The sequence below is a fragment of the Nelumbo lutea genome, chromosome 4, assembly GCF_056320005.1.
Source record: "Nelumbo lutea isolate HS-2025 chromosome 4, American lotus-T2T, whole genome shotgun sequence".
In the NCBI taxonomy this organism is placed as follows: Eukaryota; Viridiplantae; Streptophyta; class Magnoliopsida; order Proteales; family Nelumbonaceae; genus Nelumbo; species Nelumbo lutea.
Genome location: NC_142687.1, coordinates 8,548,433 through 8,568,915, shown reverse-complemented (window position 1 = coordinate 8,568,915; position 20,483 = coordinate 8,548,433). Strand labels below are relative to the sequence as shown.

Sequence of the window (20,483 nt, the reverse complement as noted above, 5' to 3'; positions counted from 1 at the left end):
AGCTGCCTATAGCGAGCTGTCTGGTGGCAAACTCCCTGTGATGAGCTCTGCCGAACTGTTTGTGGCGATCTCCCTGGTAAGCTACCGAGCTCGTGGGGTATGTATGCCGCCGAGTTTATCGGTGGGCGTCTTATGGGCGGCTTGGCCGGATCATGTGCTAGGCTGGTCTAGGTCGATCAGGTCGCGCAGGCCGCACAGGTCACGCCAGGCCGGCCAGACTGGTGCCCGGATGGGTCACCAACTTCGTAAGTTTGTTGACTGGGTGTTTGCCTAGTTGTCACGAGGTGCCACATGTCACAATTCCACTAGAGGGCCAAATCTACACTCATCAAAACTCAAGCGCAAAAATCATGGCGCCGTCTAGTTTTTTATTCGCCATTAAAGCAGGTGTTTTGGATCAGGTGGTTTAAATTGTGCCACGCATCACCATAGTAAATAACATTACATGTATTTGACAAATCGCAATGTGTTTATTTACTTGGGCACAAAATGACAAAAGTATAATGAGTGACGAAGACACTTGATAAAAATAATAATAATAAATAGTATGTGTTTGGTTCCATTTAAATTTATTGAGTAAATGCTGCTATACAGGCACCCATCAGCAATGGCCTTAGTATGTATATTGGTAAGTGTTGCTGTTTACAAAAGCAAATATCAATTTCTGTGTGTCTCTCTCGTTTTATAAAGTTTTATTTTTCTGGATTATATAAATACAAAAGATGTATTCAATAAATATAACCAGAACTAAATACATACAAAATTGGTAATAACATGCAATATGTGTGGTTGATTGGACACTCGTGTTAGATTTGAGATTTTCTACCAACGAACCATGTTTCAACCCTCTATCAACGTGATTTAATACCTCACTATCTCATTATGAAACTGAGATGGGAGCCACCGTAAAAGTGAGACCTATCATTTATGAGATTCACAGTGTGTGTGAGATAAAATTGGTAGAGAATCCTAACGTGTTTTATCGGCAGGTGATCCATTCACTCCAATGTGAAAGAATCCGAATGTAGTCTTTACAAAGTATGTTTCACACGAATTCACAGCTGCGCCCCACAATGCTCTACAGCAAATCCCTACCTTGTATTGGGAATATCTCCCATCTCCCATCTCCCAGCGATACAAGGTGGGGATGTGCTGTGGCGCAGATGTGAATTCATTTCACAGTCATATGCTACACCACCCTGTATTTGAACGTCCACCATCCTGAAATGGTCTATTTCTTCAACTCAACCATGAAACAAAAAACGCTTATCTGTTGGTTTTGAACATTCTCTAACCTCATAAACTCAATGTAGTTATATATTTGGGATGTTGAATTATCACTTTCAACCCAGCCTATTGCATATATGGTACACCTATAATCAAGGTTGTTTATACAAATGTTTCATTGCTTCAATTCATTGTCAACAATTAGCTTTACCTCAAACTGTATGCTTTCACAGGGTTCTATAAATCTTGGTGAATATGGGCAATATTAAGTTTTATTTTAAAATTTTAATAAATAATAGGAATAAAATTGATCACAAATGGATAATATTCATTAGATTTTAAAAAATTCTATGTTACATAGTGTCATATGTGGGTGGGTATTTTTTATTTTTTTGATAAAACAGGAAAAAATTATAAAGATGAATGACTCTTAGCACAGTGACCCATGCGTCCTAAAAACAAATGTACACAAGAGTAGGATAAGCAAAAGACGAGTTTGATATGTGAATGGATATTGATGAAATATTAGGCTCAGTAAGAAGTATAAATATAAATATATACAAAATAATATCAAACTAAGCCTTAATAATATTAAAGATTTAATTAATTATTAAAAAATTAAAAATATTTAATGATAATTTCTAAACAGTAAGAATTAATCCATTTATCATTTTCCTCCAAAACTTAAGGTTATTTTAATGGATTTTTCATCTTTAATTCACGATAATTATTATGCAAAATAAAATAGATTAAAAAATAATTGATAGTTAATAAGAAGATGAGGAATTAAAGGTTAAGAGACAAAACCATGGAATTTCCCGACAAAGAAATTGTTACTTGTTAGTAGAGAGAAGAAAACAAATAATGAATAAATGAATGTCTGAACTCTGAAGTTCTGAATTTAATATCCCCCTCTCTCTCTCCTTTCAATTTCTTAATTTATGAAATGTGTCGTCTATCTTATTTTGTTTTGTTTTGTGTCATGTGCCAAGTGCTTAATTCGGTTTCCTTTTCTTTTAACACCTTTTCTAAATCTTGTAACTGCCACGTGTAAAACATTTTATTCTACGTCTTTGTGTGGGTGTATGATATATGCAATAAAGCCTTCGATTTTTTGTCAGACGGCTAGTAGGGGGAGCACCAACAACACTAGTGAGAGAAAGAGAGATAGAGGGGTCCTCTGATCCTCTCTCACTGCCTTTTCCTTGTCTCTTTTGCTTCCCTGAAAACTCAATCTCCTTGCCGGAACACAATCTCTTTGCCGTGATAATTGACATCCATGAACATCGATTTCTGGGATTCTAGGGTTCATTCCAACAAGCACCTTACTGCGATGCAAGCCGCCAGACTCAACTCTGGTATAACCACGTTTCCCCCATTCCTTCTTTTAGGATAATTTCTGTTGGGTTACCGGACTTACCTATTTAATAAGAAAAAATTAATTCTAGATCCTTCCTTTTACTTAGTATTTCAATCAATTTTATATCTTTTTGGGTTTTAATCATTTCTAGAGATGACTGGTGTCCACAAGGACGATGTTCTTGTCGGTGTTGATTATTACTTGTTAGTTTCTATTAACACTCTACCCGAGTGAGATCACTGCTTGGATTGAAACATTCTCCAACATTTTCTCCATTTTGATGTTTTGGAGGGCAACTCTATTGCAATTATCACTTGGGTTTTGATTTCTTTTTCGTTTCGGAATCTACAAAATCTCTCTAAGCACATATTTAACTTGGACCTCTTTGGGTACCCGGTACCGAGTTGTCCAAGTTCTCTGAGGATGTCTTTGGCTGGATTACGTGGTAGAAACATCCTTTTGGACTGACTTTCCTCTTCCTTTTCCCTGTACTATAAGTCGGTCCATTATATTTATTTATCCTGGTTAATTACTAAGAAGGAGAAACACTTCATATGATTGTACGATTCCCAAGAAAATACACTGTTTGTGCAATTATCCAAAGTGTCTTGTTTGCAAGTCTTTCCCTCCCTTTATCCTGCGCTTTCACAAACTATTGCATGGAATTAATAAACTCAGTCTGCATTATTGCTTTGAAGTTTCTAGATTGTGATCTTCCCTTCAATTGTGAACTTGTAGGAGGTAGGAGACTCTCCTGCAACGTCTTACCTATTTGACATTTGTTTCTGTATCAACAGAAAACCACTTGAGTTTCGATGATTCTGAAGGGGATGATGACATACGGGCTTGGTTTCCATGTCCTTTCTGTTATATAGAGATTGAAATCCATGTGCTTTGTGCTCATCTGCAGGACGAGCACTGTTTTGATGTGAAAAATGCGGTATGTGAAGTGTTCAAACTTTGCTTGTCTTTACTTGGTATATTTTCCTTTTATTTGGTTTTTTAATTTTTGGCTGGGAATTGAAAACAAAATTCCATAGACAAGTAAATTAATAACTGAAAAGATGAAAGCACTGCACATTAACCCCAAAAGAGAATCATTTATTCCTGTCGATTCTGTTTCTAGAGACGAAGTGGAGTTTTTGATCCCCACCCTTCCAACATTATCACATGGCCAAGCTTGTCTATGAAATGAACTTTGGGCTTTGGGAGTCGATAAGTACTAATGTATAAAAACAGGTAAAACTGACTTCAATAAGAATGGGGAACATCTTCAGTACACTATCATAACCATATGAATAATTAAATACCCTTAATTGAATGAAAAGACTAGGAAGTATAATTAATAATAACATATAACAAGTGTTTTTAGTCCATGGTCAAAGATCATACCGTTTGACTTGCCACTTGGTCACATTTCTGGGCCCGTTTCACCATGAACCGTGGTCAACACTCAACAATCCAGTGACCTAGCCAGTTGAACTGCTGAACTACTTAACTCAGTCAGCAGGTCACTGGTCATGATTAATTCTCCTTTTTTATTGTATTTTTAGCTAATGGTTCTCATTTATCACACTTATTTTTGTTTAATATTATGAATATATACTATTAGAGGCATGCCCTTTCATTACATTTTTCTGTATATGATGTGTTATCTCTTTACATTTTTTTTATTTTGTTTATGATGTCACAGGTTGACCCATCTGACCCTGACAATCAAACCACTGACCCACCACCAGACAGAAAAGTGGTTCATGTACTGGGTCAGTTTTTAAAACATTGCATATAGATCGAGAAACCAATTTGTTTAATATAACAACCAAAATGGTGCCTAAGAAATCAAATAAATAAATAAAATGTTACAATGGGAAGTTCTGTTGCCACATCAGTACATTCATAGGCCTCATCCTCACATGAATGGTGTAACCCTAAGATGCCCAGATACAGATACAGGAAACAGGGATGCAACTCTGTTTCTTGAGAGACAGGGCACATATGCCCACATAATATGGTAACACCATAATTTTGCATGATTGATGAATAAATATCATACTTTTTTAAGCTAGATACCATTTTTGATAGTTATGTAAAACTAACATAAATTCTAACATCTTTAAATTTATAATTGTATGATTTGTTAAAATATAAAATTTACAGAGTTTTAGAAGTATTCCTTCCATAAAGTATAATCTGAAAGTATCCTTGCAGTATGCCAGTATCTAATATAATGTCAGATAAGTATGGTGTCAGAAACCAATATGCTAAGCATGTTGCTGTATCTGGTTGTAATAGGACTCTGAGCCAGTATTTAGACATCCTGAGATATAGGTTCTAAAGCATGGTTTCAAGTATTGGTGAAGGAGTTGGCAGGCAAACATCTGAAAGTATCCTTGCAGTATGCCAGTATCTAATATAATGTCAGATAAGTATGGTGTCAGAAACCAGTATGCTAAGCATGTTACTGTATCTGGTTGTAATAGGACTCTGAGCCAGTATTTAGACATCCTGAGATGTAGGTTCTAAAGCATGGTTTCAAGTATTGGTGAATGAGTTGGCAGGCAAACATCAGTTACTAATGCTAACAATTTGAATATGTGGACAAGGAAACATTACATATCACAGAGGATAATCCTTTTCTTCTGTTGGATGCTTCAATCCTCAAGGTTATAGATTGATGTTGATGATAATTCTAATTAGCCTCATAATGTTACTTTCCAATTGTCATATTGGGTCTCTTGATCTAGATTGAGGTTTACCAACTTGAATAATCACTACCATTTTGCAATTTGCAGGTATGCCCAGTATGTGCGGCAAATTTAGGCAAGGATATGATTGGACATTTTACAGTGCAGCACTCACATTTGTTCAAGGTACAATTAAAAATGGGGGAACAGTGGGCATACAATTAATAAATAGGAGGCTATGCATTTAAGCTCATCATCATCATCATCTAAGTCATGTCCTATCTATATGGGGTCAGCTACATGAATCCTGTTTCATCATTCAGTTTTGTTCAATGCATTTATTATTATAAATTTTTTTGGCAGCGGAGGAGAAAATCTCAAAGATCAGGCCTATCAACAAATAGTTCAGCGATGCTTGGCAAGGAACTACGAGAATTGAGCTCGTTTCTCAGTGTTACTTCAACAAATGGAAGGATTAACACACTAGGTTCTGCACCTGATCCACTGCTTTCACCATTTCTCTGCCTTGTGGCTCTTCCAGACACCAAAGGTGTCCAGGATGCAAATCCTAGAAATGATGTGGCTGCCACTTGTGATGAAAAACGGTATCCCCTTGTTCCAACTAATAGATATTTGAGAGTTGCTGATAGAAAAAATCAGATATTTGAGAGCTTAGATAAATGCATGCTTTGTTTTTCCTATTATTATGTTATAGTGCTGCAAAGACCACCAGAGATATTGAACTATGGAGTGCATAGTAATGAATTAATGATAAATTCTCCTCCACCTGTATGCAATGTGAAGGAGTTGAATATTGATTTTGGAGCATGCCATGTACTAAACAACTTATTAAATACCTCCACCTGCCTCTTGGAAGACATGGCTTGCTGTACCACAAATGGAGATCATATATAAGAATTGTAGCAAATGTGGTCATTCTTTGTTTTTGCAGTTGTGCTGCAACCTGCATATGGTCTCTCAGTGCTGATTGTGCTCTGCCAAATTTGCTTGACTAACATGTTAATCCTTGGAACTCAAAAGGGCACTTTAATCCTTGTGTTGTAAACTTCAGATTCACCTGATTCATGTCATTGCCCTTGGTGTTTGTTAATGTCTTTTCAGTGTCTAGTATTTGTCAGTAATTTTACATGCCTTTTTTTCCTTTTTTTTTCAGAAGTATGATTTTTGTGGTGAACCAAAGTTATAGTGTTTTTTTTCCTGTAAACCAGAAGGAAATATCGTAAGATGATGAAATCTGGGACCAGAGATGTTGAGGGGAAGGAGGAAAGTAGTAAATCTACCTAAGGCTTGTGAAACAGTTATTATAAACCACTACTTTTAGCTGATGCTAAGATCACTTTCAGCTTGGAATTCCAATAAATAAGGAAATATTGTTTCTTCCAATTTTTCTTAATGGTATGTAATGATGATTTATCATCCAAAGAAAAATTCTATTGGATACTTATTGCTTGTATTGGTCAAAGTGGAATCTGAAATATGTGCACAGAGATTGAGATTCACAATTGACATAGAACTGGAAGTTGTTCCTGCAGGATAGATCTGAAGAAATACGTATCTGCATTATGATATTGAAATCAAATGTTGAGGAAGTTGTATTAGGGGATGAATAAAGTTGAGAAGAGTCTTAGAGAAGCCAATGTAGTAGCAGGAAAGATGACATGATAATAGATTATGTATGGTCCAGCTTTGGGGTTGCAGCAAAAAATAATGTGGAATGGTGATATTTGAAGCAAAATTATGTGAGGTGTGGTGAGTGGATAAAAACAAGGTGTAAGTTATATTGACAGTTGACTGTCCACGCAAGCAGAGGATTAGAGTAACAATAAGCGGAAGGTGCAAATAAGAGGTTTCAGAATTCCCAGGGAGGGTGGTATCCATTTCCTATCCAGAAAACAATTCAAGTTCTTGAGCCTTGTACAAGGAATGAATATCCTTCTGCCTTGGTCAGCATTTGAAGCTTGTCTTTGCCCCCTTTTTTTTGTTTTTTCATCGATTTGGGTTTTTCTGCATAAATTGAATGTTGTCAAATGGACAAAAGCATACTGATAAAATTGCAATTTGTAGAAACAGGCAAAACCACTGGAAATACTGTAAGAATAAGATAAAATAGTTAGAATGAAAATAATGTGTTGTATAGTTTCTTTTTCTATTTTTTAGAAAGAAAATAATGGATGTTTCTGCCTTGGAAAGATATTGCTTGTTTTCTTATTTTTTCCCTCTCTTTTTTGCTTCGTGAGAGGTGGTAAGATCTCTTCTACTTGTATAATACTGAAATTTCTATGTGAAGCCTTTTCCGAAATGTGATGCATATAGGATTTATTTCCCAAAACAAAATAGACATGGAATTAGAAGTTATAATTCAGATTTTAGTTGATTTAGCACATTTTCCTGATAACATCAAATCTGTGTATGCACGTGTTTTTTGTGTGTGAAAACTGACAAAACATGGACTAATTGGCCTACCTGTTCCAAGTCTATGATGGATCCTTGAATGAAATGTGTTCAGATAAGGTGATTCATAAATTAGGGTAGACTACTTTGCGTAAGTATATAGCTATCACTTTTGCACCTCCAAGAGTTATTTTTCTTTGGCAAACGAATGGGTGTTTGTCATTGCTTTTTTCTGATGTCACAATTGTTTTTGTTTCATAAAATAAGATCATCCATACTGGTGAACACCCTCCAAAGTCATATCAGGATTTCAAGAATGGTCCTTCTGCATTATTAATGTAATTTCAAATGAAGTCAACACATTGATATATAATCCCTCTGTAATTTATGAGATCTGCCTCCAACAGAATGGTCTAGGAATTCATGTAATATGGTAATTCAGAAAATGTATTTATAGGTGGGAAATTGGGAATTCCATTTTTTTTTCCTCCTAATGTCCTCATTGTAACCAGAATCTTAGGAGCAAAGGTCTAGGTAGTTTGTTTTAGGACTTGATCTGTTAGAGGATATGGCTGATGCAATTTTTTGTTGATGCAGCGTGGAACCACCCACATCAGATGAAGTTCGGGAACAGGATTACAAAGAGAGAAGCCAGAGGGCTGAATTCTGTCAGCAGTTGATCTTATCAACCATTTTCTAAGACCCTTTGCAACTGGAGCGGGATTTGAAAAAGTAGTGAAGAGATGGAATGGAATTATGTCTGCCATTGAGCGCGGAGGGCAACACGAGGATACCAACAGGCACCTTGTTTCTTGCCGGTGTATGCATTTAGGATATTAGATAGCTGCTACGTTTACTCTTGTGGAAGAGGGTTCTTGGAAAAATAACCAAGACAACCGGCATTTCTAGTGTATATGTGTATCTGTATATCTCCCCCCTCTATCTCTCTCTCTATAGTACAACCAGACATTATGTTTTTCAATCATTGATATAAATGCTTTGCAGAAATGGCTTACAACCTCTATAGCGCCTACTGGCTACTGTTATTATATCTGTCTACTTAGGTGGACGGTGGACCAAGTAGACAGACATGGATTAAGAAAAGAAGACACAGTAAATCACTCGTTGGACAGTTAAGCCGTGAGGCCACGTGGGTTGGGACTTGGGGGGTCGAAGAGATTTGTTTTGCACATGGTCTCTGCGATATCACATATGTTCGACAAATTGTGGATGGTTGCTTCTTGATTTTCCGCCTGCAGGCAAAATATTTGAAAATAATTATTAGTTGTTAGCAATTTCTATTTTTTTTTTATATTTTTTGTAATTTTTATGTATTTTATATTTGGAAATATTTTTTTGAACTTTTTCTATGTTTCTATAATTTGAAAATAATTTTCAAATTATTGCTAGATGCTACAACAATTTTCTATAATTTCTATAATTTGAAAATAACTTTTATTTGTTTGCAATTTCTAAATTTTTTTTATATTTTTGTAATTTTTATGTTTTTATGTATTTTATATTTGAAAATATTTTTTGAGTTTTTTCTTTTTTTTCATGTCTAAATATTAAAATGGTAATATATTAATACCCGTTAATTTATTTTGTATATATTTTTACTTTTCTGTGAAGGTTAAAATGATAATATATTAACACTGTTAGTCTGTTTAATGTCTAAGTGACATGGTGGGTTTTAGATATTTGAAAAATTGTGATGAATTTAAGAGATACTAAAAACTCATGATGAGTTTTAAACAATTTTCTTTTGATTAAATATTATTGTAAGAAAAGACTTAACAAAAAATAAATAAATAGCAAACATTGTACTTTGATTAAAACGTGAGATGGACCGAGGGTTTCAACACTATAAATCACAACCACACCAAATCATTTTTTTTACGAGATCACATCAGTATCACACGCGTCCTACATACACATCTCAGCATCTTCCATAGAATCCATACTTGTCATTGTTCCCACTACACGGTTCGGATGTGCTGTGGGGTACCGATGGAGAACATGTTATTTCGATTTTGACATTTCTCAAACCGATGCCAACCGCTTCGGATCAAATCAGTCTAGTTTAATTAATTTGGTCGGTTTATAAAATTTATGAACAGCCCTAAATTGATTCATCATTTCATCTAAACAGAATCTAGGATGAATCATATCGATTTCAGAACAGGAAGCATGACAAGTTGAACTTTAACCTCAACCACCTTTGTCCCATTCCTTGGGATCCCCAACGTTTAAAATTTTAAATAGACCAAATTTGATGCAACAAAAGCAAGGTCAATGATTTAAGATGATGCTTCAAGATGATTTATCGATACGATGGGCATGGTGGATCTCATTGAAGGGTAGATCCAGGATTCCAGCTATTTATTTATATGGGATAAAAAACAAAAACATGATATATTTCTGATTCTTTTTTTCTGCCAATTATAGAATTAGCACTTGGAAACCCACAAATCAGGAGGTTGTTAACCGTCCAACGTGGAGAAAATACAATGGATTTGTCTGTACAAGCACAATCTAGCAAAGTTTTCCCTTTTTTTTTTGGTGGCAAGGGGAAATTTTCCCTTTTTTTGTGTCAGAGGCTGCACAACACGAATAGCCCTCCCCCCAGTAACCCATAAAAATGGATTGGAACTGGGAGATAAAAGGATCTATTTCATTCATCATTGCTTGTACGCAACTGAATTAATTCGTTGCACCAGCAATAGGAATTCCAATTTCGAGCACCACAGGAATAAACTCTTCTGGATATGAAATAAAAAATTATATATTATTAATAGAAGCCTACTCTAAACAAATATGGTAGGGGTTCCTTTCTCTTCCTCCTGAACCAGTAAAATCCTAAGCACAATGCATAATGGTACTTGGAGCTGTACACCCTCAGCTTATGTCTTCCTCTGGCCTTCATTTGGCTTATATCTTCCTTTCACTATCATTTACGGGTTGTCTTCTGTCACTCTCATTACTACTCACCTATCGGGTTGTTGAATTGGGAGGATCAATTCCCATTTCTTTGTAATATGCCTTCTCTGCATTCGCCATCCGGCCCTGAAACATTGTCCACTCTTTTCTACATCTTTCCCTCACCTGACACCAATGAATTGGTGGAAGAATTTCAAGTACAAAAAATGGATAAATCATTAATTCAAATGCCATGTGTGTGTGTCTCTGAGAGAGAGAGAGAGAGAGAGAGAGAGAGAGAGAGAGATTGTAGAACTAGAACTAGAACAAAATAAATTTGCTAATGATGTATTGCATACCCCTTCCCATGGTGCTTTCCCATTCTGTGCTTGCCCCTGTGAAAAGAAGCAGCTTAAGCTTTCTTTGTTTTCTTTCTTTTGCAAATTATATATGCATGGTGATTGATGGTTACTTTACCTGATTCCCAAGTGAGGGAACAGTTTGATGAACAATCCACTGAGCGTCTACCACTCCTATTTTCTCATGAGCAGGCTATTTCATAAAATCAAAAGAAAGCCAAAAAGAAGCTTAATAAATTAATGAGGAAAAATAATGCCTGGTAACAAATTGAATGCCACGCTCACCTCTACACATCTCCTCAAAGCAAAATCAAGCCCCCATCCGTGTACCAAGTCATTCTGTAGTAACATACAACAAAAGGTGTTTAATAACTGGAGGGAACAATTGGGTCAATACCAATTGAATCAACAAAATACAAAATTGCTCCTTGCCTGTATCATATGCCAGACACAACGCCAAGCATCTCGAGAAAACACAGTTGCCATGATTTCAACAAATCTGCATGTAGAAATGGACAAACTAGGAATATTTATTTACAGTAGGAAAGAGTGACAGGGCCAGGGGTGAAAAGTAAAGGATAGATTTGCTGGGACAAGTTGTTCAGCAAGGGCAGCTAGATATTCCATTCAAGGTGCAAGTTTGAGTCCAATAGCCCTTGCCACGTGGCACTTATGGCCATTTAGTTTAGAACTTGAAATCTAGCATAACTTCATTAATGGTCCAATATATGTTCGAATATAGCGCAGCATCTCCTTGAATGGTTGAATTTGGAAAGGTCAACTAGAGAACTCTAAATGATGTATTCAGATTTCAGAAAACCTTTAGATGATAATTTTGACATGACAACAAATGACAAGTCAACAACAATAATGAGTGTCCATACGCTGCACATGGTGGCAAATGGGGGTTTGTGCACCAGCCTGGCTTCTCTTCCGTTTCTCTGGTAAAAATTGGGGAAGAAAAAGTTAAGTCAACAACAAACGAATTCATCTTGGCAAAAAAAAGAAATTAAGGGAGAGGAGTAGATTGACAAGAGGATTTTTACTCTTACTTGTGAACTTCACGATCACCCCTCCTCTTTGTCATCTGCCATGTTAACCCTTTGTTTGGCTCTAAACCAGGCTGTGAAATCTCCAAGCCATGCTTCCTTACCAGTTTTATATATCTGCAATTAGGGGGCAAAAGAATTCTTAAATTCCCAGGTGCATGGACTGCATTCTCAATAAGATTTAGCTAGCATGAAGGTCACCATAATAATCACATATTATGGTCCAATAGTATTTTCAGTTTAGCATTGAGAATAGATGCTAACTAAAGAAAATATTATTTTAAAGATCCCACTGTTCTGCGTATTTGAATTGGACAGTCCCATGACAGTCACCATCACTTCAGATTTTTCATTCTCATTAAAACAAAGGGAACCATGTTAAAGACTTACTCTTCTGCATCAAAATGCTCAACTCCTAGGTCTTCATCCCAGATAAATATGTAGTCATATGGTGCCACAATATCAGGGTGCAAAAACCGTTTTGCATACCACCTTGGACCAAAAGATTTCAAAGCATTTAGATGATTTATGGAACAATAAGCGTCACATAAAGATACCAGCCACATGTAAATCAGGAATCCACCACCAGGAACATAGAAATAGAAAGCTAGTAGTAGCAGTGATCCCTCAATCCTCACCATTTAGTTTGCTTCCTTGCACTAACATGGATAGCACGCCTTGACCACTCAAATTCTTCCCACTCGCTAGTCCGGCCATCGTAGTGGAACAGCAGGATGGTGAAGTTATCTGAAAACTGCAGTAGCACACAATAAGTGACCAAGACAAACACCCACATCACATGAGTCAAAACATGCTCACACAGATATACACAAACTCCTCACTGACCTTTTTAACTGCTGCATCAATATTATTCTTTTGTTCATAACCAACAGTAAAGGTTACAAGATACTTCTGTCTGATGGTTAGGTCCTGTAAGTGTAAAAAACGATCAAAACCAATTGAAAAGAAACACGCTTCAAGGCATACGGATACATAGAACAAGAGCTTTTCTATCAATAAAAAAACTTCAGAATATCATTTTCTTTAATTCTTCAATTAATTTACATGCAATGGATCTTTTATTTTCCCAATTGTATAGACCTAATATTTTGCCTCACCTTCATCACTAAATATGTTTTAAAGGTGAATGAGGCAGAATAGCTATGGTTGATTATCCGAGTCTTTAATTCCACTGTTCCTAAGGCTGACAGAGAAGTCTTATTTTCTAGGCACATCGACCAGGATTTACTTCTTTCAGAATTTACAAATGCATATTATGAAATCTTAAGTTTCCCTTTTACTGTTTTATTCCATAGGTGCCCCCACTTGTTCAGGTAAGCACCTCACCTTGCACCTCGGGCTCTAAAAATCCTTGCACTTTTGTTGCAATTTGCACTTCTAAAACACTGGTTTCACACAAGCATCCCCCCCTCTTAATCATTCTTCTTTTAACCTTTTGCATAGAACTCACTATTGTATTTGCTATTCAACAACAATGACACCAGAACACCAAAAAGAAATTATCCTTTAGCACACAATACTACATTGACTTGACTAAAAGGGGACAAGGACAAGCAGAGAACGTTGAGCACCAGAATATATTTTTTTCAACTACAGAAGCACTTGAAAAAGAACACCATACTTGTAGCAATGTAAACCAAGTACTCACAATTCACAAATAGAAGCCACAATACATACATTATCTTAATTATCAAACAAAAAAAAGACTACAGAATATGGAAAGAACAATAAAACTACAGATCACATTTATCTTTCACATTAAGATTCTGGTACGAAAAGCATACCTCACTAGGTTTCCCCCATAACCTTCGAAGATAGAAATCTGACTCAGAAGCAACAATTTCTGGGGGCAGTCTTTCTGCGCCTCGAGGATTTGTTGGAACCCATATCTGCATCAAAATCACAAGGAGTGCAATTAATATTAGCACAGCAATCGACTACGGTAACCTGCTGGCTTTTCTGAAGAAATTGCTATAAATAACTCAATATGTTTCTTTGCATACTTAAATATAACATACAGTGCATCTTTACAGAACTTTATAAGCTTAGTTTGCATTCCTTGAGTGCTCTGAAGAGGAACTTGATTATCAAATCAGATTGCTGTATGATAATGAATCATTAACCAGATATTCAAAGCCATACCAGTAATATTTTTAATATGCTGATTTTCCATCATAAAAAACATCAGTGCCTACAATTACCAATTTCCATCAAAACCTAAGAGAAAATCAGCCCCATAAACAGAAATAATTACTGTTAGCATCTCATAGAATAGTGCCTCTGCCTCCTATTTTTCTTTTTTTTTTTTTGATGAATCTCCTATTTTTCTTTTTAAGAAAGCAACTATTTCATTAAGGAAAAAGAAAAGAAGAATCTTTTTAATCATATCATGGTCTCCTCCCTCTCCCATCAAAATTAGGATGAACTTTGATGGATGCAGCTTTGGAAGTCCAGGCAATTCTGGAGTTGGAAGTGTTTTCAAGAGCAGCAATGGACACAGCAGTTTTTGGGCCCATTGATCAAGATGATTCAATAAGGACAAAGCTGATGACAATACAACAAGGGATGAGGCTAGATAAATCAGTAAAATATAGAGATCTGATGGTATAATTCAATTCACATGTTATACTTTTTATATGATGGGATTGACATTTTGGCTCATGATGGGTAGTGTCTAGTATGGGACCTTGTAGACACAGACATGTAATTAGGGAGATAAAACAGCTGGCAAGGGAGTTGAATGTCATCTACCTGGATACCAAGATTGGCCAACTGTATATGGCTGGTACTTTGGCAAGACAAGGGGCAAAGAGAACTCAGTTGTATTGCGGATTGATTCCCCCTGGGAATTTGTAGATAACATAACTGTAGTGGGAGGGTAGCTGCTGTAGCCCAAACAATGGGGTTTTTAGACACATCTTTTATTTGTTATGCATCTATACTTATATATCATTCTTTAATCAAAGATAATAAAGCTCCATTCATTACCAATAAAAAAAAAGAAAGCAAGCAGTATGAATATACATATAAACAGGCTTTTCTTAGCAAGACTTCATTGATTTTTATCATTATTATGCCATTTCATCAGAGAGAAAAAGAATGTAATTAAAATAACATGCATTGCCTTACAAACCCATCCTCAGCATCAAAAATCAAGGGAGGAAAAGAGATGTGTCTGTACAAAAGAACCTTTAGAACACCCTTCTTAGCTAAGCTATCAGCTTCAGCATTTAGATTTCTTAAACACCATTACAATGGAAAGACCTCAATATAGGAGCTATTTTTATTTCACTTCCACCATTAACTGTTCCAAACATATGTGCTACTTCTGCTGCTCTGCATCATTTCAAGGAGTTTCTATTTAGCATCAAAGAGAGGCAGATAGATAGGGTAGAGAAGTCCAGACAGTGTAGAGATTGATGGACTATGGAATGCAATACTAGCACACCAAAATGCACCCCATTATCAAACCTACCAGGACTCCAATAAGGCTTCTTGCATAAATTCATTATTCCCAACAGCTCTTAAACTACTGCAGTGTTCATCATCATCATCTAAGTCTTATTCTAACTATATGGCATTGATTCTACAAACTGTGCCACTGTACAGCAAGAGTCTGGGTGCCAAGTAAAATGACTTCAAGCTTGTCATCGTCTTCATTTTTTTTTATCAATTCAACTTTCCTTCAATTTCTTCAGGAGATCTTTATTCCCATTATTGTCTATTGTTACTAGTGGTCTAGTTCCTACCAAGCTTCCAGGGTTAAATTTAATGCTGAAGATGATATGAGAAAATGAAAAATACCGGGTTCTAGAAACCTGGAGAAATAATTGTCTTGAGACAATAAACAAATATGAGAGATAGAAGGATCAAGGATTTTCTAGGGAAAACATGCAGCATTCCTGAAGCTATCCTTAGCATTCCAATAGTCATTGAAGAAGGGGAAAAAAACAAGCAAATTGAACCATATGAGCCTACAGTAAATGGAGAAACTCTATCGGAGAAAAAAAGATAAGGCACTACCATTGAATGTATGTAAAGCATATTTTTATGAAATTGGAGAAAAGTATTAAAAACCTAATTAGTAGCTCTTAACAGGTGGTATTTATAAAGTCCTTTTACCTGATAATAGACGGTTCAATCCCATATACTTTCCTACCTATAATTTCACATGTAATAATGCAAGTAGTTTTATCGATGTATAATGGAAAAAAGGTTAATTGACTCCAAAAATCTGTCATTCTGAAGAAAGGCATGGTTCACCAACAGTTGGAGCATGCACTTTAACAGTACTACAGTTTCAAGACATTGAAATTAAAGTATTATTTTTGGTGCATCATTTAAAATCAAATAACTTGCATTAAGATTATCTAAAAAAGAATGTACCTTGGATGTATCACTTAAGTTTTGAGCTTGAGATGAGCCGCTTCTGTTACTACTTACAGAAGTCCAGTCATGCTGAAATGTTTGAGTTGAAAGCCCAGAATTCTTATCGTCAAAGTAACTAAGATCAATGGAAGGGAGAATGCTGGATGGCAAGTTCAGCTGCCAAATTCAGACACATTTAACAAGTATTATCCCCCTTACTGAATAACATCAGCAAAGATGAATGAGGGGCTAGTAAAAAGAAATGAGAAGTCCACTAATTGATTAAGCATAAGATGAATAAAAGCCCAGACAGACACGTGTGGATGGGCACAAAAATAAATGAAAGAAAGATTGTAATAAGTAAGTTAGTTAATGAAATAAGGTTTGTTTACCCTAGTTAATGATATTGTCGGAAAGGATACTCCTATCAAAAATCCAAAAACAACCCCAACAAAAGTTGTGATAATAAGCCTCATACTCTCGTTTGGTTTTCTTATAATTCCACTGCAACCAACAAGAGGTCAACATTCAGAAAATAAGATTTCCTTCACAGCTAAAAAATTAGGACTTCAAAATTTCCAAAATATGAACTATTTGTCATAAAGAAAGCAGTTAGAAGGTCTGAACCTGCGTCCAAGAGTTCCCATTTTACTCATGATCTTCTAATTCTATATCCACAACAAATAAAGCAACAACCTAGAAACTGTGAGCTGCTCCACATTGCTCAACAAGTCTGCAGTTGTCAATGCTTGAAAAACAAAGCACAGTCTGTCAACGAAAAAAAAATGCAACAAAAAGGACAGGATCTGAAACAATCACATAACAATCACAAATTAAGATAGTGACTGAAGCCAACTATGAAACATTGATAAGAGAAATAACATGTATCAGAGCAAAAACAACAGTTATGATACTATGATTTCAGAAATACAGAAGCCCAAAGATTGAAGGTATTTATCTAGGATTTTAGGGACTCAGAAACTAAAAGACAAGCACAGGTTTAGTTCCATAAAGAAGCAACTACAACAGAAGTCATAAAGATATAGTGCATAAGATGGTACTAATGATTATTTATCTTCCGCCTATTCATAGCAAAAGAAACGGTTTCCCTACAGCCCTCCAGATAAGAACATCTAAAAGTACCTACAGAAAACATTAAGACTCACTGGCTGAAACACTAAATATCTCAATGTGCTCTCCAAAACAACAAAGCCTCTTTATATGGGAAAAAACAAAACTTCTGAATTCAAACCAAACCATTCTCCGAGTTCCATGACATTAACTCTATAAACTCAATAGACAAGCATCCATGTGCTTGCATCCCACTTATAACTTCAAAGCTAAATAAAGGAAACCCTCCCTCACCCCCAATTGCGTCCCTTAACAGCAGATACTTGAGCAAGCAATCACGTGCCCTTTTTGACCAATAGTTACAAATGATTTAATACACGTATAACCCAGTTCCCAAAAAACCAACAAAAACAAACAGCTAGTGTGCTACTTGCTTATAAAGTAAGATACTGAATACACGGAAGGATCAAGGATTTACCCCTCAAGTTAAGGAAACAAATACCTAGCACCCTGATTATAAGCCACTTTTATTTTTATGAATATCATCTCTGGTTTCACAACAACAAGAATTACGGTTCTTACGTATAAAATCAAAAACTTGTGAAAAGAAAAGGCGGATCTATGAAGGGAAGGAATTATACCGATCACGGAGAACTGAGAAATCAGAACAGAACTAGAAATAAAACTTTCTTTTAATCGAACTAATACAAACTAGATACTAAAGTGGGAAAAAAAAAAAGGCAAAGTCATCATCATCATCATCTACTAAGACTCGTTTCACCATTCCGTTCTGTTCAGTTGTTCAGTGGAGAGAGATCCTGTTGTACAAAATCCCAACGCAGCAAAAGCTCTAATGACCATCTCTTAATACAATTATGAAAAGAGAAAAACAACATTAAACGCGCCACGAATATAATAGAAGGAAGAAATGTCCAGCGGCGAGAAACCCTAAGAAAAGAAAAACAAGGAGGAAGATCACTCACTGAAGTGGATGGATACCTAATGCTGAAAATCACGAGAAACAACGATGATAAGAGTCTCCGAGAGTCTGAGAAAAGGTCCAGCAGCAGAAGCTCCAGTCCTTCCCAACACTCCAACTTGGTGACTAGTGATTAGTTTTGAAACACGAACAAAAGGCCAAAACACCAGGAAAAGGAAGAAGCAGGCTCCCTCCCGCTCCTTTTTATTTGCCGGAAAAAAGCAAAAATACAAAAGAATGAATAGTGGAATTTTACGAAAATAGAGGTGTGATTTTCTCGTGAACTTTTATAACAATAAGATAGTTTATCACGCCGAGAGAGAGAGAGAGAGAGAGAGAGAAGAGAAAACAAACGGTTTCGGCTTCATTTGCTGCCTTCAATTTTCAAATACTAGTTAGGGTAATCACCACCCCAACTTCCAACTTAGTACGTGTCAACCATTCCGACGTAATTCATTTGGGAGTTGGGACCCATTATCCGTTCATCGGTTCATGTTTAAAGTTAGGTTGGGCTTTTTTTATTAATTAAGAAAATTGGGCTTTTTTTCATGGGACCCATATGAGCCAGATCCAATATAAGGTATTGAAACTTGAAAGCCTTTGTCTTTATAAATTAGAATATATTTAGATTTGACGTGTTTTCTCTTTTCTGGGACAGTTTTTATAATTATTTGTTTTGAACTTTGGAGGATGTTGAGATTCTTATATTTAGGGTTGTGGGTCAAATTTGGTATGGGTTTGGCTCAACTACAATCCGTTCCAACTTCCAAAGCATTATCAACCTGATCCATCCCGTATACCTAAACTCGATCAAGACTATATTGTTACATAAAGATATTTTAATGCTGCAATTTTGTTTTTGGAAAAAGTTGCAATGTCAATAGATGTGATTTAATATGGATTCACTTCAACCAATCCTGGCCTGAAACCCGAACCTGATAGTGTTCGGGTCAGAACGAATTTACCACTAAACCCAACCTATTGAGTACTGACGTCCCTACCTACACAGAGCAAATTGAAAGAAATGGAGCCATTTTTTGGTATAGGAAGAAATGGGACGAGGAGGAATTTCAAAAAAAAAAAATCGTTAATAGATATTAATAACTTTTTATCCCAATCAAAATTGAATATTTTACCCATTTTCTGACTAGTTAATATTTGAAGAAGTGTGTGTAGCGTTTGGCTTAGGTTTTCCCATAAAGTCTCATGTGTATGAAACACTATCCTGTTAATTTATGATTGGCTACATAGCATGCTGTTACCCATTTTCTTCTTATTTTGTTTGCAATTTTCATTTTATAGAAGTTTCTTGAGTGAATATTTTAATAAATTAATTTATTTTCTCACTCGACTTAACAAAAGATGGGGTTCTTTGTTGGAATCTGAAAGTTAGGGGGTCTTTAATTCAATGGGTAATTGAGAATTTGACATAACCCCTAAAATAAAGGATGCTAATATGTATTTTACCAAAACAAAAGAAAAAGGCAGAAAGAATCAGAAAAAGAATTGTACCTTCAATTTATTACATGGCATTGCATCGATGTTAGTAGCAAGGGCCTCGGTCGTGTATTAAAAATATTTTTCAATGATGACATCCTCATTACTGATATTATGATTTTGGAATTATTGTGAGGGGCTGATTTGAAGCCTCTTGTTTTTCTTCTACCCCGCCCGAGATATCATTTCCAATTTTGTCTTATAGCCTTTTTATGAATCCCACCACATCTTTACCAAAAAATTGCATAATATCAGATTTCTTACACAGGTGAAGTCGAGTAACTGAGTTTTACAGAAGTCTTTGATACCCGTCACAAAGTGATAGAAAAAGGGTTCAGAAAATCAAGTCACCTTAATTTTACTCGTACCCTCTCACCGTATGTGAGAGTTTTAAGTGAATTTATTGCTTTTGTCTCTCAGTGAATACTGAATAGTTATGAAGGACGAGGAATCTGCTAGATGCGTGCTAGTTCTTTAATTAATGAATCTGAAGTTGAAATAATTATTGCATCAGTAATTGATCCGGCCAATTTCCCA

The 20,483-nt window shown here is 35.8% G+C and overlaps 2 protein-coding genes across 7 annotated transcripts; one reads left to right on the top strand and one right to left on the bottom strand.

Moving 5' to 3' along the window:
- The first annotated feature begins 2,219 nt into the window (after window positions 1-2,219).
- LOC148853745 (protein DEHYDRATION-INDUCED 19 homolog 6-like) lies at window positions 2,220-8,705 on the top strand. The gene is made up of 5 exons (XM_088985661.1): window positions 2,220-2,585; window positions 3,385-3,527; window positions 5,380-5,457; window positions 5,635-5,876; window positions 8,281-8,705. Exons 1-5 carry the CDS (start codon window positions 2,507-2,509, stop codon window positions 8,381-8,383), a joined length of 645 nt encoding a protein of 214 aa, XP_088841787.1. The 5' UTR covers window positions 2,220-2,506; the 3' UTR covers window positions 8,384-8,705.
- Window positions 8,706-10,452: 1,747 nt separating this feature from the next.
- Window positions 10,453-18,826, bottom strand: LOC148853744 (lysine ketoglutarate reductase trans-splicing protein (DUF707)). Of its 6 annotated transcripts, none has more exons than XM_088983707.1 (15): window positions 18,470-18,826; window positions 17,027-17,147; window positions 16,792-16,903; window positions 16,418-16,576; window positions 13,816-13,920; window positions 12,857-12,940; window positions 12,649-12,764; window positions 12,401-12,502; window positions 12,014-12,127; window positions 11,846-11,902; window positions 11,394-11,460; window positions 11,247-11,300; window positions 11,080-11,154; window positions 10,962-10,997; window positions 10,453-10,788 (listed from the first exon to the last, which is right to left on the bottom strand). In XM_088983707.1, the coding sequence occupies exons 2-15, from the start codon at window positions 17,053-17,055 to the stop codon at window positions 10,675-10,677; spliced, it is 1,224 nt and encodes a 407-aa protein (XP_088839833.1). In that variant the 5' UTR covers window positions 17,056-17,147; window positions 18,470-18,826; the 3' UTR covers window positions 10,453-10,674. The 6 variants fall into 6 exon arrangements, with proteins under 6 accessions (XP_088839833.1, XP_088839834.1, XP_088839828.1 ...); XM_088983708.1 differs by having other exon boundaries at window positions 17,027-17,167; window positions 18,470-18,822; XM_088983702.1 differs by having other exon boundaries at window positions 18,454-18,809.
- Window positions 18,827-20,483: the final 1,657 nt, after the last annotated feature.